At 38.3% G+C, this 16,651-nt stretch overlaps 3 protein-coding genes across 4 annotated transcripts in view; 1 reads left to right on the plus strand and 2 right to left on the minus strand.

The window, feature by feature from the left end:
• Window positions 1-695: 695 nt before the first annotated feature.
• On the minus strand, window positions 696-6,790 carry LOC144031676 (uncharacterized). The gene is made up of 2 exons (XM_077539038.1): window positions 6,581-6,790; window positions 696-3,513 (listed from the first exon to the last, which is right to left on the minus strand). The coding sequence occupies exons 1-2, from the start codon at window positions 6,629-6,631 to the stop codon at window positions 3,235-3,237; spliced, it is 330 nt and encodes a 109-aa protein (XP_077395164.1). The 5' UTR covers window positions 6,632-6,790; the 3' UTR covers window positions 696-3,234.
• A 2,368-nt stretch (window positions 6,791-9,158) lies between these two features.
• On the minus strand, window positions 9,159-14,953 carry erich1 (glutamate rich 1). Its single transcript, XM_077538354.1, has 6 exons — window positions 14,443-14,953; window positions 13,662-13,784; window positions 13,400-13,552; window positions 12,173-12,550; window positions 11,821-12,015; window positions 9,159-9,464 (listed from the first exon to the last, which is right to left on the minus strand). Exons 1-6 carry the CDS (start codon window positions 14,459-14,461, stop codon window positions 9,349-9,351), a joined length of 984 nt encoding a protein of 327 aa, XP_077394480.1. The 5' UTR covers window positions 14,462-14,953; the 3' UTR covers window positions 9,159-9,348.
• Window positions 14,596-16,651, plus strand: part of dlgap2a (discs, large (Drosophila) homolog-associated protein 2a) — a 139,760-nt gene continuing 137,704 nt past the window's right edge. For both annotated transcript variants that reach the window (XM_077538347.1, XM_077538348.1), the window contains exons 1-2: window positions 14,596-14,858; window positions 14,948-15,167. In XM_077538347.1, the coding sequence (XP_077394473.1) occupies window positions 15,018-15,167 (150 nt within the window). In that variant the 5' untranslated portion in view covers window positions 14,596-14,858; window positions 14,948-15,017. The remainder of the gene's footprint in view (window positions 14,859-14,947; window positions 15,168-16,651) is intronic.

The raw sequence follows: 16,651 nt of genomic DNA on the forward strand, positions 1-16,651 counted from the left end.
TCCCATTATGAAGTCATCCATTAATCAGAGTTGGCACAAAAAGTATTTACATTCTGAACCCTGATGACAAGCGGGACTAAAATGTGCAGATTTTAACGATTTTAATGGTAGAAAGATTGTATATATATATATATATATATATATATATATATATATATATATATATATATATATATATACAGGATCTCAATGTTTTGACTTATAAGCAAATTTAGCTTGTTGGAGACGTGTGTGACGTCATGCACGTTGAGATCATGTCTCTGATCAATTGAAAGGAGACTGATTCTGTCCTCTTTCATCTATAACTGCTTCAAATGTCAAAGCGTATGTAGGAATGGAAGAATGTTGATTTGTTGTGATTGTATTGGTGTTAATGTTTTATGTTTTTCTTTTTGTGTGTGTGCGTGTTTCCGTAAAGCGCTTTGTGACTGCTCAGGCTGTTTGAAAGCCATATATATATATATATATATATATATATATATATATAAATAAACTTGAGTTGAGTTTTGTGTATTAATGGAGACTTATAACTCACAACTTATGCTCAAACTGTAAAAACACAATTACACAACGCATATTGTAACACACGCACACTCATACCAAAACCGTACAAATTTAACTTTACCAGTTAGAGTAGCCTATATTTTTATGAAAAAAAGAAGAAAATGCATTGATTTTCAGGCAACATCAAATCATGGATTTTGCTAAATTGTTTATTTTGCATGAATTCATTACATCTCACTTGTATCACTAACAGATCAAAACTGCCACCTAATTGGGGTCAGGTAGGACAATCTTTTTGTACACAAACAATAAATCCATGGAGGAACATAAGGAATCCATAATTTGCCTATTTTGTACTCCCTCCTTTAAATGCACATCTTCAGCAGTAATCCCTCATAAACAGAAGAGTGGCAAGTCCATACCGATGAGTTCTCTCTGTGCAAAACTGCAGTGAAAGAAAAAAAAAAAAAAAAGAACGTGCAACTAGCCTTATATTGATTACACAATCCAGAGAGAACGTTGTCCAAACATGAACGTGATTTTTGTGTCCCCTGGTGACCAACATTAGAAATGTTTACTTTCAAATCAGACATTGGGACGGAGTTCAGGAGGTTGGCGATTGTCTTTCTAAATTCCAATCCGACCTGTCACAATTAAGTTCGACCGGAAATACTCGCTCTTCTGCACGGATCGCAACACGAGAAAAAAAAAAAAAAACATTCTCATATTACGTGCCGATTAAGTGTATGATCTCGCTCGTGGGAATATTTTTTTCCCCCTACCAGTTTGACAGTTAGACCTTGTGCTCTTCCCTAAGGCACAGCACACATTCTCAACCACGCTCAATGCCTCGCCAATTTGGATCCGCCTCTCTTTGTAACAGCCTTTTCTTTTTTTTTTGTTATAATTATTATTGGGTGTGAACACACGTGACACCACTGCTGTAATATCCACACTCGTGCATGGCAGAGAGACAATATGGTGGGCATTGCAGGGAGAAAGGTACGGTTTGGGGGGAGGGGCACACGGACTGCCTATCTATGATGGGATGGGACGTTTAGGGTGTGGAGTTAAAACAACACACCTTGCGTGCCACCGTCACATAATCTTCCTGCTTGTACTTCATCACCTTGACCGAGCTTTGTTACTCAATTAGTCGCCCATTCTTAGAGGGCTATTAATCGAGTCGCAAAGCCAACCTCCGACCTCCACATTGTCCTTGACTCATTCACTGCCAATGACGACTATAGACGTCAAAAATCCAAGCAAACAGCCAGTGCGAATTTTGACAGGAAATTTGAATTTAGTTTTAGTTATTCATTGTTTTCACTCAGTTATTAATCATTGTTGTTCTGAATAACAACGATGACAACAATTTCATTGCTAAGTGCTGCCATCGTGCGTAGAACGGATTCCTGTTACCCTACAACACGGGCGTTGACGTTCTTGTGATCGGTCTTGGTCTTACTGAGACCACATACTGGGTCTCGGCCTCCAAAAGTCCATTTTAGTAGACTAAAATTGGATTAAAACTAAAATACAATCAGGTGACTTGAGTTATGACTAAGGCTTTAATCAAATTTAGTCAGACTATAACTAAAACTAAATTAAAATTTCTTTTTTTTCTTTAATTAAAATTTTAATTTTAAATTATTATTTTTTTTTCAAAATTAACACTGGCTGTTTGCTCGGATTTTTGACGTCTATAGTTGTCATTGGCAGTGAATGAGTTAAAGGAACAGTTTGGATTTTTTTTTTGACATGAATCCATTTCATCCTCACCTCCAGTGTGTGCGATCATCACGGACTTACCCCTGACGGCGTTCTGTGACACGAGTTCTGGTCCCGGTGTTGGTCGAGAGGACAGTAGTCCGGCAAGTTGACTTGTGTCACGGACATAAAGCGTTTATCTTCTAAAAACAATTATTGTTCAAAAGAGTGATACATTTGCATCACTAAACTCCTTTTCTGAAAAAAAAAAAGTCAGACGCCATTACCGCCGGGCACTATTTTTCTGTTCGTTCGTATCACTGCGCCGGCGCCCTGTAGACAGCTCGACGCGCAGTGATACAAATGAACAGAAAAATAGTGCCCGGCGGTAATGGCGTCTGACTTTTTTCCCCGAAGGGAGTTTTGTATGGAAATGTATCACTCTTTTGAACACTAATTGTTTTTAGAAGATAAACGCTTTATTTCCGCGACACAAGTCAACTTGCCGGACTCCTGTCCTCTCGTCCAACACCGGACCAGAACTCATGGAGGTGAGGATGAAATAGGAGTTTCATGTCAAAAAAATTCCTTTAATTGATCATTTTTAGTTTGAGGCTTTGTTCAGGCATCATGAGAAGCACTTTCATCTGTTTATGAAGGACTACTGTCGCGCCTCATTCCTTCTTTTTTCTCTGTATGAAAACAGACAAGGACTCTAAATGAAACACGGTCGGTTGGGTGAGGGAAGTTCTGATATCAGTTTCACAGTAAAATGGCTATCGCACTGCTGTTATAAACTATAAGAACTACATGACTCCAAGACATCTAATGTCACATCCAGCGTTCTGCCAACACAGGTTGAATCATTCAGGTAACTCCACTCGCATGTCACCCGAGAGCACATGGGCCTCATTGAACACAACGGGCCGGCATAGCTACAATCGTCAACACGCAAAAGTACAGCTACCCAAATTCGTCCTACGCTGGGCCAATCTTCACCCGACGGCCACCGATGTTGTTTTAAACAAACTTTTGGCCCACAAAGGAAGGAGGCGGGATCTCCTGGCAGGCTCCAGCCCTGCGGGTGGCATCCAGGAAGGGGGACCTGGGCACGGCCATGCTGGCGTCGGTGTGCGAGCCGACGCTCTGCAGGACGCGGCTGGAAGGTCGGTGGTAGAGCGCCAGCTGCCTGGAGCTGTAGCTGCACATCCCGATCCCCACGGCGCCGAGAAGCATCGCCACGCCTGGCATGGTCTTCTCGGGTGGACGCGCCACGCACACATTGTGGTAGGCCTGCGTCTGAGAGAAAAAAAAAAAAAGAAGACAAATCAGTTTCTGGGTTTCAGCAGATTGTGACAAACTACCGGAAAGCTTCAATACGAACGCATCAGGAAAAATTCAACATTATGTCCTCATACAGTCAAAGTAAAAAAATAGATATTCTCACTTGAGCCTCACCAAGGTTCCGCAATGCTCATCAGAATTCGAGTAGGGCTGCCACTATCGATTATTTTTAGAATCGATTAATCCGATAAAATGTTATTGCGCATTGAAGCATTTCCCCTCCTAATTATTGTTTATTAACCAATTATTGTCTGGCCTTTAGTATTTTTTAGTGAACACAAACCAACCAACCCCTCCAAAAAAAAAAAAAAAAAAAAAAAAAAAAACCTACTCTGAGGAAGGACTGCAGAAATCAGAGATTAATTACTGTTGAGAGACTGAAATTGAAGGATTTGGACATTTGTTTTTAATTTAAACAATGGCTCTAAACGATTACTTGATTAGTAGAATAGTTGTTGATTAATTTGATAATCGATTATCAATTGACAGCTGTAATTCAGCGCTGTCAAAATTAATCGATTAATCGACAAATCGAGCATAATTAGTAAAATAGTTGTCTATATAATGTTGATATAATTGTATCGGAATAATTAGTAAAATAGTTGTTAAGTAGATAAATTTGTCGATACTGATTGACACATAATTATCAAATTAATCGACAACTATTCTACTAATCGTTTAGAGGTGTTGTTTAAATTAAAAATCCTTCAATTTCAGTCTCCAAACAGTAATTAATGTCTGATTTCTGCAGTTCTTCATCAGAGTAGACTGATTATCTTTAGCATTTTATCAAAATAAGACATTTGCAAAAATGTACTTTTTACTTTGGAAAACAATGACCAAACCAGTGACTTAATTGGTTTCAAAAAAGTTAGTGAGTACAACATCAATTCCTCTAATTGATATTGCAGAATTGATGTTTTGTTGGTTTGTAATCACTAAAAAACACTAAAGGCCAAACAATAATTGGTTAATAAACAGAAATGAGGGGAAAAAAGGGTTTTATAATGCACGTAAATGCGAAATAATTTATCCGATTAATCGATGGAATAATCGATTCTAAAATAATCGATAGTGACAACCCACCATCTCTCTTTTACCGTTTCTTCCAACAAACAAAGAACGTGTCTATTTTGCGACAAGGGCAATTTCCTGTGCAGACCTTTTTTTTTTTACAATAAAGCGGAGCAAATGAAAGAATCCTCATTTTCCAAAACAGTTGTGTCACAGGCAGTTAAAAAGCCATTCCTGAAGCTCACTCACCCAATTCTCATTTCCATTCACAACTCAATGGGCTGTCACAAGCTTACATTTCTTCATTGTTTGTGTCACTGAAAACGGTAATTCTGTGACGTGAGCTGAAACAAAACGCTGTCCTATAATTACGGAAATGATAGCGTGGAATGACTCTGCGTACTATATAGTACGATGCGTATGCGTTTCTTTGCGTTTGCAGTCGAGTCACCAGCCAGGCAGATGAACGGCTACTTGCTGGCTGCATAAAGCTTAGCGAAATAAAGTTGATGTATATACTTAGCCTCGGGCTAAGCCGTGTATGTGCCGATAAAACCACTACCTTGAAAGCAGTGATTATGATTACATCATTCTTAAAGAACTACTCCTCGCAACCTGTGATCCAGTTTTATTCATTTTTGTTAACATGGATCTAAATCAAAAGGAATTCCATGACACCTAAAAATAAATAAATAAATAAATATATATATATATATATATACACATATATACACACACACCCACACACAGTGGTACCTCTACTTACGAAATGAATTGGTTCTGGAAGAAAGTTCTTAAGTAGAAAATTTTGCAAGTCGAGACGCATTTTCCATGTAAATGCCCTAATCCGTTCCAAGCCTCCCAAAATTCTGACATAAATGTTTTATGAAGCATAAAAATGCATCAAAACGTGTAACAAATACATGTTACAATGAGATGATTGCACAATAAATGAGAGTTGTGCATAATGTAAAAAACAAAGAATAAAAATGGTCATTTACCTTTTTCACTGCTGTCCTCATCGTTTTTTGCCCTCTTTTGGGTTCATGTTCTCCTCTGTCAGAAGTGGGGGGTTTTTTACCCCCCCTTCGGAAATGTCCAAGGCAAACATCATCTTTGTGAGCAAACACCCGACTGGGGAACACTTTTTTTCTGGGCGATTCTTTTAAACAAATTCTGAAACTTCATGGAAACTTCCGGTATGGCGAGGCATCTTTTTCCAAAAAAGGCCCGTCTCGTCGCAATTGCAAGCTTACTGTGCCTTCATCAATCCCAAATTGTTTGAATTTTTGCACAAATTCGTCGGCCGTTAGTTCGTACGTTTACGAAAAACTAATCGGAACACCTCGTGGTCTGCGAGATGAATGATGAGGACGCTGTATAGACACACCGATCTAGTATCTATGCTCATAGATACCTTTGGTAGGTAATAGCCATAGCCGAAAGTATGTTGCGTTCGGTAATGTATTTTTACCTTTCGTATCTAGAAATTTCTTTCGTAACGAGAGGCAATATTTTCCCGTTGAGGCGTTTCGTAACTCGAAAAAATTTCGTATGAAGAGACGTTCGTAAGCAGAGGTTCCACTGTATAGAAAAATCAACACAACCGTATATTTAACACATTCACTGCCAGCCCAGCAAAAATGCATTATTTGACGTCTTTTTCCGTCAATGGCAGTCAATGAGTTCAGATGAGATGTAACCAAAATTGACGGATTTTTAAGCAAAATTTGCCTTAAAAAAAGAAAAAAGGAAAAAAGGATGCTGCAATATAATCACAAAATATATTGGCACATTGTGTTTAACACATTCACTGCCAGCCCAGCAAAAATGCATTATTTGACGTATTTTTCCGTCAATGGCAGTCAATGAGTTAAACACACAAATTACTTTGCTTTTATCTACATTTGTGAAAGCAACATAGCACCTTCGCGCTACATAAGTGCACTCCATTGACCACTCTACCTGACTGAATAACATCACAACAAAAACATCAATTAGATCTCACCTGCAGTAACCTGATGTAGCCCGGAGTCAGTCTTGGGAGTCTGAAAAACATTTTGCCAAGAACTGTTGATGACTGAACCAAGACCTGGGTCTTTGCTGCTCCCCTTCCTGGACTCCCAGGAGGGGAAACCGGCCGACAGAGGGTCTACCCCGGTGCGCGCGGTCACTGCAGCCTGAGCTCAAGATATCTGGTTCAAAGTAGACTCGTCTACCCGGATAATGTCTCCTTTTATAACAGGCTTTGCCAATTGCTGCTTCTAATGGGATTACAAGACTTGGCATACGGGGACAGAGAAGTAAACAGAACCGAGGCTGATCCTACGAGAGGTGCCACTATTTTGTAGGTGGAAGATGGTCGGTATCTTGGAAATGGTTTTCAAAATTCTGTTGAAATATGTTTCGACAGACACATTGACCTGTTGGGATTGATCGATTATCGGCCGGGTCGATTATCGGTGCCGATATTTGGCATTTTGACAAGATCTTCTGAAACTTTTACGAACCCTGACAAAAAAACCCAAATTAGCTACATTCACGTGCATTTGTCGAACCGTCAGGTCCAGGGAACTTTTCATTAATGTTTTTTTTGTTTTGTTTTGTTTTGTTTTTTTAAATTAAAAATTAAGAAATTATGTTGAAATTTTGGAAAACTTTATTTACAGTAGAACATTTTAGGGTGCTATTTACTTGCTTAATTAATTTATTTATTTATTTATTTATTTATCTTAACATGCTGATGACCCTGGAAGCTCCCTGCAATTTTTGTTATAATTTTTAAACAAAGCGATTCTTTATATGTTTAGTATTGGTAAAGTGATGCGACAGGTGGTGTAAAAAAAAGACAGCTGCTTCTGTCCTTTTAATTAAAAGAAAAAGTACATGTTTTTGTTTTTAATATTTGACACTAATATTTCCTCTTTTACCGCAAATGAATATCGGCTTGAATATGCAATATTTGCGTATTTTAGCATTTCATGCCACGTGATTCCAAAATGTAAATGTAATGTATTTGTGTCCAACACAAGGGAAAGTGTCGATGGAAGTCAGAAAACATTTGATTTACTTGCAATGTAAGTAAATGTTTATTTATATCCTGTCCGGTCCTCGCAAACCCTATATCTAGACCAGGGGTGTCAAACATAAGGCCTGCGGGCCGGATCAGGCCCGCAAATGAAATCAGGCAACACGGTGCAATAAAATTTACAACTTTTGTGATTTTTAAAAAAAAAATGCATTTACATTCTGTCCAATACCCTAATTGATAAACAACTGAAGGTGAAAATATTTGCGAGCTTTATGTACATAAACAGCTCGTTCCGATCGCTGCGCTGCAACTGGTTCAGTTCCGAAAAAGACAACAGCTCTTACTCAACATGACACAATGACACCTCCCAGCAATGATCATTCTCTGTCCTTTTCATGAACTCCTCCCCCTGGCAACAAGCTTTGGGTAAATGCACCAGAATAGATTACAGCGAGCGTCAGGCTCCCCGGGCGGCAATGATGCTCAAAGTCCAACATGCATCCAACATGCTGTGTTTCTATATTCGTAATACACTAAGTTAGATAACTGCAACAAGTGTTTGTCCGAGGCGAGTCGTTGCTTCTTCTGCATCATCACCCCCCCCCCCTTTGCAAAGATCGTATACTTCACAGTGCGTTTGAAAATCACGCCATCATAATTTCAGATTACAACCGTGTTTTGCAGACAGTTGTTATAATTGAGAAGCCATTTGATTTGTTGGATAGTTTTAAATGTCATGACAGTAAACAAAACACGACTCCCTGCAGTGCTGACATTTGCCCTGCTGGTAATTGGGGGTAAGATAAGACAGACAAGTGCTACAAATTTCCATTCATTTGAACAGCATACATTACAACAAGAAGGTGAATAACAGATCAATACAACTACAGTTTCTTAATTGGTGTGAACAAATACTTTGCTTTATTCCTATAAGAGGGGGGAAAAAAATTCCGCAAACTAATCAAAAGACAAATATTTACATAGCATCATAGTATGGAGGACCAAAACTGCCAAAATTCAAAATAAATAGATGACAAAATAAATGACTAAAAGTGAAAATAAAAATGGATTCAAAAAAAATATAATTCGAAAATTGTATAAAAAAAAATGGAAATAAAAAGAGCAAAAAATATATGTAAATAAAGAAACACATTTGTATCTAATTTTCTTATTAGATTTTTTTTATATCCATTTTTATTTTCACTTTAAGGCATTTTTTTTATTTATTTAGTCATTTATTTATCTAGTCATTAATTAATTTATTTATTTTTAATGTTGGCAGTTTTGGGCCATACTGCCATTTCGAAATGTTATTCAAATGAGGGGGCGGTCCTAAGCGTGTCTCGGGTTGGACTCCGCCGTTGCAAACTGCCTGCCATTGGTCGAGTGAGCAGCTCGGCGAACAAGGAAGTCGCGCCGGCTTGCGATGGAGAGCTCCAGCATTGGACGACCATCTTGTTCACCGTCTGCTCTCACTTGTTGTCGAGCAACTCAAGCCTCAAGTTGAGGAGATATATATATATATATATATATATATATATATATATATATATATATATTTTTCTGGATATAATTTTCTTATTATATGTTTTTATATCCATTTTTATTTTCACTTTGAGTCATTTATTTATTTAGTCATTTATTTATTTTGAATTTTTGGCAATTTTGGTCCTCCATATCATATGGCATTTCAGACACAAAACTTACCGTCATTATGAAAATATCAATATGGAAGTAGTTGATCCTTATCCACTGATGTATGACTTAAGCCTGTGAGGGAGTTCAGTCTCATTGGCTCCCTTCATGGGAAGAATGTCTGTTATCCAGTATTGGAACAATGTGCCAACCGCAGTGGTTTCCTCTGAAACACAAAGACAACAAAGTGTGGTACTTGAACATCATAAATCGTGGAAGAAAATGTTAAGTACTTACATGGTGACATTAAAGCAGAACAACTGTCAGTAAGGATTCCATTTAGGGGTGCATAAAATGAACATTGGGACTGCATTGGTCAAGTCGTTTATCAGAGGAACTCCGCAGCATAGAGAACATGCTGAGGGTGCATTGAAATAAACTGAAGTGAACTGAGTTAGAAAATAGTATTCTCCGAATATCAAAACTCATGAATGCAATGTGAAGGCCAAACCATTCTATAAAATGATATTTTTCTAAGAAAAAGATGAGTCAATACAAAGGACCTTCACAAGCCAAAAAAAAAAAAAAAAAAAAAAGATTCAGAATGTTGTTTTTTTTCCTTCTGAATTTGATTGAAACGCTGCTTCTTTGATCAAATCTGGTGGGGGAGTTGCTTTATGAGACACTGACATAAGAGTGACTCATTCACCATGAAGACCGTGGGCATGTTTGAACGGCTTTCATGCTGTTGTGGAGCAGGTGCACAGAGAGGAAAGGGAAAAAAAAAAAAAAAACTACAGCAGTCTTGGCAACAGAGTGGCTTTCACAAGGCCCCATCCTGCCCGTGTGGATAGACAGATGTGCATTCAGAGTTTGAATCACCTTGTTGGTGTCTCCTGCATGGCCCCTTCTGCTACACACACACACACACACACACACACACACACACACAAACAAGTGGACCCCTGACAAGTCCCTGCTAATCCTATTATGAGAGCGTTTAACCAAATCACACACGGTTGAAAACGTGGCTTCGCGCTTGGGGTGCTCCGGCTGCTGACAAAGGGCTTAGACCAGGTTAACAGGTTTAATTGCGTGGTTAAGTTCAAGTGCATGTTTTTGTACATTAAGGGGCATGTATGTGCAGGTGAAGGCCGACGAGGGCAGGTTTGGGCACGCTGACTCAGGTGAAGCATACGAGTGTGTATGTCATGAGTGGCAAGCTTGGGCTGACAAAGGCAAGCACAAACTTGCACGGACATGATGTGTCTTGAGCACCCAAGCTGGAGGAAGACATTTTGGACCGCTCTTTAGTCCCTCTAGAATGGCTCCCTGTGGATCTCTTTATTAAAAAAAATAAAATAAAATAAAAATCTAGGAGTAAATAATATTTTTTTTTTTTACATATTTATTTTTTGATAAAAAATTTCTTCAAATAATTAATTTAAAAAAATTAATAAGTAAATATTCAAAAGTCAGTGTCCAAACTTTTAGTTGTAAAAAAAAATAAAATAAATAAAAAAAAATAAAAAAATAAAAAGACGAAAGGTAGATGAAAATTTTAAATATAAATGCCTAAAAATGTCCAAAAAGTGACCATAAAATGTCCAAAAAGGAAGAGGAAAAGCAGAAAATTACCATCAAATGTCCATTAGATGATCAAAAATGTCAGAGAATTGAATACAAAAGGGAGAAGAGAAAATGTTCAAAAGATAAACATAAAATGCCCAAAACAAAGGAAGAAAGGCAGCATATAACCATAAAATGTTTTTGGAATTGGGGGCAAGAAAAGAAAAGAAAAGAAAAGAAAAGAAAAGAAAAGAAAAGAAAAGAAAAGAAAAGAAAAGAAAAGAAAAGAAAAGAAAAGAAACTCTAAAATGTCCAAAAACAAAACAAGAAATTCGGAAAGTTACCAGAAAATGTTGGCAAAATTGCCAAAAAATGTCAGAAAATTCATAGAAAAAAAAGGCAGGAAAAAATGTCAAAACATAGCTATAAAATGTTCAAAAAAGGAAGAGAAGCAGAAAATTAACATATGTCCATAAAATTGCCAAAAATGTCAGAAATTTTGAGAGCAAGGGAGAAAAGTCTAAAAAAAACAAAAATCTATATATATGAAAAAGGAAGTATGAGAAATTACAAAAAGTTATCAGAAAATTAAAAGAATGCTGCATATTTTTGTGTTCTGGTTCGGCTCTAATTAGCTGGGGCCTCTCAGTACATTACCACACTGTTTCCGTCATCACAATGTCCAAATAAATGTCCAGACAGAATTGTTGTTACTTATTTGGACAAATGGCTCTTTTGACAGTAAAGATTGCTTGTCCCTGGGCTATAAGAACAACAACATTGATTGACACGGATCTCTTAATAACATTAATCAGTAGGGGGTTGGATTAGACTCATTTGTTCCCTCGAATCTTACGTCTTAATCTTATCATGATTAACTGGACAATTCTATGCTTCCACCTTTGTGGGACCAGTTTGTGGAAGGCTCTTTTTTGCTCAAGCAAGGAGAAATTGCGGCAAACTTTGACGGGCCACAAAAAATGACATGGAGTGCTGAATCTGGCCCCACTAACCTGCGGCCATCGGGGTGTTGTTGCTGAGGTCCTGCAGTGCCTCTTCCAGTCTGTTTGGGTCCTTGTTTTGAATACATAGCTTGAGAGTGTGAAGACGCTTCAAGAGAGACGCAGGCCTGCTTCCGCTGGCGATGCTGTTCACAAGATCCTCCAACACACCAGTAAGGAGAGGAAACTTCTCTGCATGCAGTAAAGCTGAGTGGCGACAGGACATCCCATTACTTGGTCTAATAGTATCAAATTGAATAAAGCACCATGAGATTGTGGGAACACTTAGAACTAGCTTAAATCGGTGTCTAGTACAGTCAATAAACAAAACAAAACAAAAAAGATCCACAAGCACAGCACTCACAATCTGACTTATAGATTTCCATTGTGGTCCTGAGAAAATCTGCCACCTCAGCTCTCATCCCGTCTTCTTCTTCCTCCTCCTCATCGTTTTCTCTTTGGTATGTGAACTCCAGGGCAGAAGCCCGAGGCATCAAACCCATTGAGAGCATCTTTTCTTTGTGCCGTTTTTTCTTCAGTTTCCGCTTCTTGTTCCGGCTAATGTGCACTTTTTCCTCATTCGTCAGTGTCCCGTTCTGAACAACATTAGACACTATAATTGGATCTGTTCCATCGATACCTTCATGAGGCTTCTGTCGCCTTTTTCTTCTTTTCCTTCTTTTCTTTCCATTTGCTTCCACATCTTGGTCCAGCTCTTCGCTGCACTCCTGTGTATCGTGTTCTGCGGGCCAAAGGTAAGGAATTGAATTCGGCTGGGGGAAAAACAACAACCTAAACAGATTTATGCAGATGAAAAAGTGGGGTGGCATCACATATCAACCATCCGTATTTCTCACTTCTTCATATCACTACATAAGAGTATCTGGCAACAAGTAGTATTTATGCTGACAATTCTGACTTCTGTACTCAAACAGACTTGCAAAAAAAGCAACCTAAATCAATTTCAAAAAATAATTATCACATACACTCTAATGCCAATGTCTGGTTAGTTTTGAGTCACACCACCACGAAACCCATCTTACAGGTGTACCTAATGTAGTGGCCAGCGAAATCACTGACAAATATTCTAAAATGAACCTACCGATGCTGCCTTTCCATCCATTTTTATGCTGTTAACTGAGGTAAAACAAATAACGTCAGGTGGGATTCAACAATAATCTAGGTGATAAGTACAGTGAGCTGTGAAATGAGTCAACACTGCAATTAAAATGTGATAATTCTAACAATTTGTGTAAAAAGGCAGAAAAACAGCACACTGCTTTAAAATGTATTGGCCAATTTAAAAAAAAATAAAAAATCACATTTGATGAAATAGGGCTTCGTTGGTATACTAATTTCTTCTACTAAACATCGAGTTAATATCAGCAAGCTTAGAAGACCATATGTGCTTAAAAAAACAACAAAACTTTCATGGTCTGTTTCCCAGTTTTACGGCGTGGAATAACAGAGTGCAATTCAAGAACCAAGAAGACCACCTTAAGGTACATTTCTTCTGCAAATCCATTTGGATTTACATTATGACGCAAATCACAAGTTCACAATAACAGGTGATTAAAGATAGATTCCTTACCAGATGGACACTCCCGACTATTTGTGCTCTCAAGCTGTGGTAATGGAACACATTTCACTGAATCTGCATCGTAGCCTTCGGGAGGAGGTAGCACAGTGTACATTCGCCTACTTTGAATTGCTGTACTTGCATTCTGTGTCATTGACGTATTACCTAAAAAAGGGTGGGGAAAAAAAAGTTAATTTCGCCATAAACCCCATTAGAGCATATTAATTAATAATTAATTCAAACACAAAACGTCAAGAAATACAAGAAATCTTACTGTGAGGAATATCCTGATGAGCGATTTTTCTTTTCACATCCACTAATATGCATGGTGGGGAGGGTTCTTTCTCCAATTTAGGGGCTGCAGGGTAAAGCTTCTGGAGTACCTTGGACTGAAAAACTATATGGAATACACACATACTGCATTATAAATTGTTAATCATACACAGGACAGACTCATACTTTTAATAAAAGTATGTACTTTTACATTAGGTTGCACTGATACTACAGTGTGAGAAAAATGCATTTGTCTTCTGAAATTCTTTAATTTTTGCAGTTTCCCCACTTTGTTTAAAATCATCAAACAAATGTAAATAGCAGACAAACATAACACAAGTAAACACAAATGCCGTTTTTAATTTGTGATTTTATTTATTAAGAAGAAGAAAAACGAATGTGAGTGCAGCATGCGACACTAGTGTGATGCAAACTATTTCAAACAGTCTTAAAATAACCTTTTGACTCTTATTTTGTCAGGTACCAGGTGTTTACCTACCTTACCTTAGGTCAGGCACTTGTTGTGACAATTAAAGGCGAATGTGCGGGTCTCTTTCCGTACAATTGCTGTGATTGCAGCCAAAATGTGTACTTTTCAATACTTTTCCACATAGCTTCGTCGAGATGCTTGAGACAGGGGAACACGTGTATTGTTTACAGCTAGAAGCTTCAAACATGGCAAGCTAGCAACGTTAGCTAGCCACTTCAAACAAACGAAACGCTCGCGCAGCGTGTTGTATAATAAATAGTAATTTAATCATGACGGCACATGTGATACATACCTTCTTTTCTGCGTGCCATGTCTGCTGGGCGACTGACGGCGACGACAATAATTTGTTAGTTGTCGCAAAGTAGAATCGAGAGAGATGCTACTGCTAACTAACTTAGCTAGCTCTCGGGCAACCTTATAAACATTAGCATTAGCTTGTCGCGTTACTCTAGTTTTGACCCACTCACGATTTAAATAATGCAACCACCACACTTGACTTTATGGCTAAATACAGGTCGGCATCGCGTGGCTCTTTTCCTCACTGTACCATCACCACTACAGCAACTGAAGTGACAGCATCCGAAGCTACAGCCGGTGAGGTGTTCACCGGCCGGAACTACACCGAAGCGACAACGCAGTATAATACGTGATCCCAATCATCTACTTTGACTGAACACGTGTTTTCCGAGCCAAAAATATATTGCACAGGTGAACATTGTTTGGTAAATGTAAATTGCTGTGCAAGTGTGCAGTATCTTATAAACGTTGAATTATGGTCGTGTATTTGTGCATCACAGCCCCGCCGGTGTTTGAATGCTGTAATTACATTCATCGAGCCAGCTGCAGGGGTGGGAGTTAAGGAGGGGAATGAGGAGAGAACTGGAGTGCACCTCGTGGCTCGGCATCCTCACCGGGCTGAGTTGGGCACTGTCGTGGCTTCCAACTTGGCTTGGGATTTCAACATGTGAACGGACTTTGCAGAAGGAGGATCCACCTAGAATGCCAGCTTTTAAGAAGGTAACCCACTGCCCTCCCTCTTAATTAGTAGGCTAATATTGTGTACACATTGTACCACACAAAACATATGTGCATGATGTTGTATATTGAAAACTATATCAGATTAACAGATTATATACTGTATGCATGTTGTAATGGCACAGTTTAATTGCCCTCTTCCACGATTTGACTGTAAGAGCACCTCTATTCTCCCAATCATTTTGATCCAAGTACAAAACGATGTTTTTTTTAAAAATTCTATGCACATGAATGAGCATCCCTCAGCTTTCTGCATATACAGTACATCATGGGGAGGAGGTGTGGATGTGGATGATGAGCAACTCAGGCTAAAAGAAGACTGCTGAATCCAAGGTTAACCTCTTTAACAAGGAACCCTATATTTTCTATGCACAGAAATTTCACAGCGTAGTTGCTGTGGGTGGATATGTTTCAATAACTGTCGAGTCCTTGCCAGGGCTGAAAAGAGTGTCACAAAAAAAAAAGGCTTTGCATGAATTGAATTGAGGTTCCTCTATAAATGTGCATTAGACAGATTATTTAACACAGAATTTCCGTTTGCATACTAATAAAATAAGTATTGGCTCACTCTCAAAAGTAGTAGTCACTCGTAGTGCCTATTTGGTGCTTGACATGTTTGAGCTTCATCTGGTTTACTGTTTAGTGCTAGCTAATATCTTCACGTGACATCATAATATCATATGTTTTGCAAATACAGTAAGCCAGCAAATTTTAAAGACAAGGCGAAATGCCTCTGCTGAGAAAACTAATATTTTGTGTGACTACAGAGGTATGTTTTAGCAGTAATTCTGGGTTAAATTCTCAATTGCACAACTTTAAAGCGCGGCTGGTTTTCGAGGTTCCAGTGTGTTTTTGAAAGCCTGATGGTATAATTGTTGTTTTGACTAAAGTACTGTACATTTGGATGAGGGATGGGCCTAAAAATGATAAAGGAATTGTTTAAAATTTGTTGTCTGTGGAATTGAACATTGTTGAATGTGTCTATAAAAAAATTGCACAAAAAAAAAAAAAAAAAAAAGTTGAATCACACACTCACAGACCTCCATGATGACATTGCCTCAGGGAAGCAATATTCTTCTCAATATGACCCTGCAGGAGTTCAGAATATTTAGAGTAAAATTCTCCAATCACACAAATACATTTCTGGAGAAATTGCGCGGGAATGCTGAAAGCTGAATGCTAAGATTTGAATGCATGTGGAATGCTTATGAAGGACATTGAGAGATAAATTATGAAATGATGACCTCCTGGTTATTGATCCATGCACGTTACCAACTGTGCCAACGAGCAATATCAAACACCTGGTAACAATGAAAAGTTGTATGTATGGAAGTGGGCGTGGAAATTGACACTTAGAAATAGTCAATGTCTATCCCATTGAAAATGAATGGGGGGAAAGTTGATATTTAACGTTAAATTGTGTGGATACTGTAAGTAATGTGGAATCAGACAATATATACCCCGGG

The sequence above is a fragment of the Festucalex cinctus genome, chromosome 12 (genome assembly GCF_051991245.1).
Source record: "Festucalex cinctus isolate MCC-2025b chromosome 12, RoL_Fcin_1.0, whole genome shotgun sequence".
In the NCBI taxonomy this organism is placed as follows: Eukaryota; Metazoa; Chordata; class Actinopteri; order Syngnathiformes; family Syngnathidae; genus Festucalex; species Festucalex cinctus.

Coding starts and splice junctions, on each gene's coding strand:
- erich1 (XM_077538354.1), bottom strand. Junction 13,553..13,661: donor TCATCAGGATATTCCTCACA/GTAAGATTTCTT, acceptor ACCCTTTTTTAG/GTAATACGTCAATGACACAG. Junction 12,016..12,172: donor GGAAATCTATAAGTCAGATT/GTGAGTGCTGTG, acceptor GTCGCCACTCAG/CTTTACTGCATGCAGAGAAG.
- LOC144031676 (XM_077539038.1), bottom strand. CDS start 6,631: ATGTTTTTCAGACTCCCAAGACTGACTCCGGGCTACATCAGGTTACTG. Junction 3,514..6,580: donor GCTACATCAGGTTACTGCAG/GTGAGATCTAAT, acceptor TTTTTCTCTCAG/ACGCAGGCCTACCACAATGT.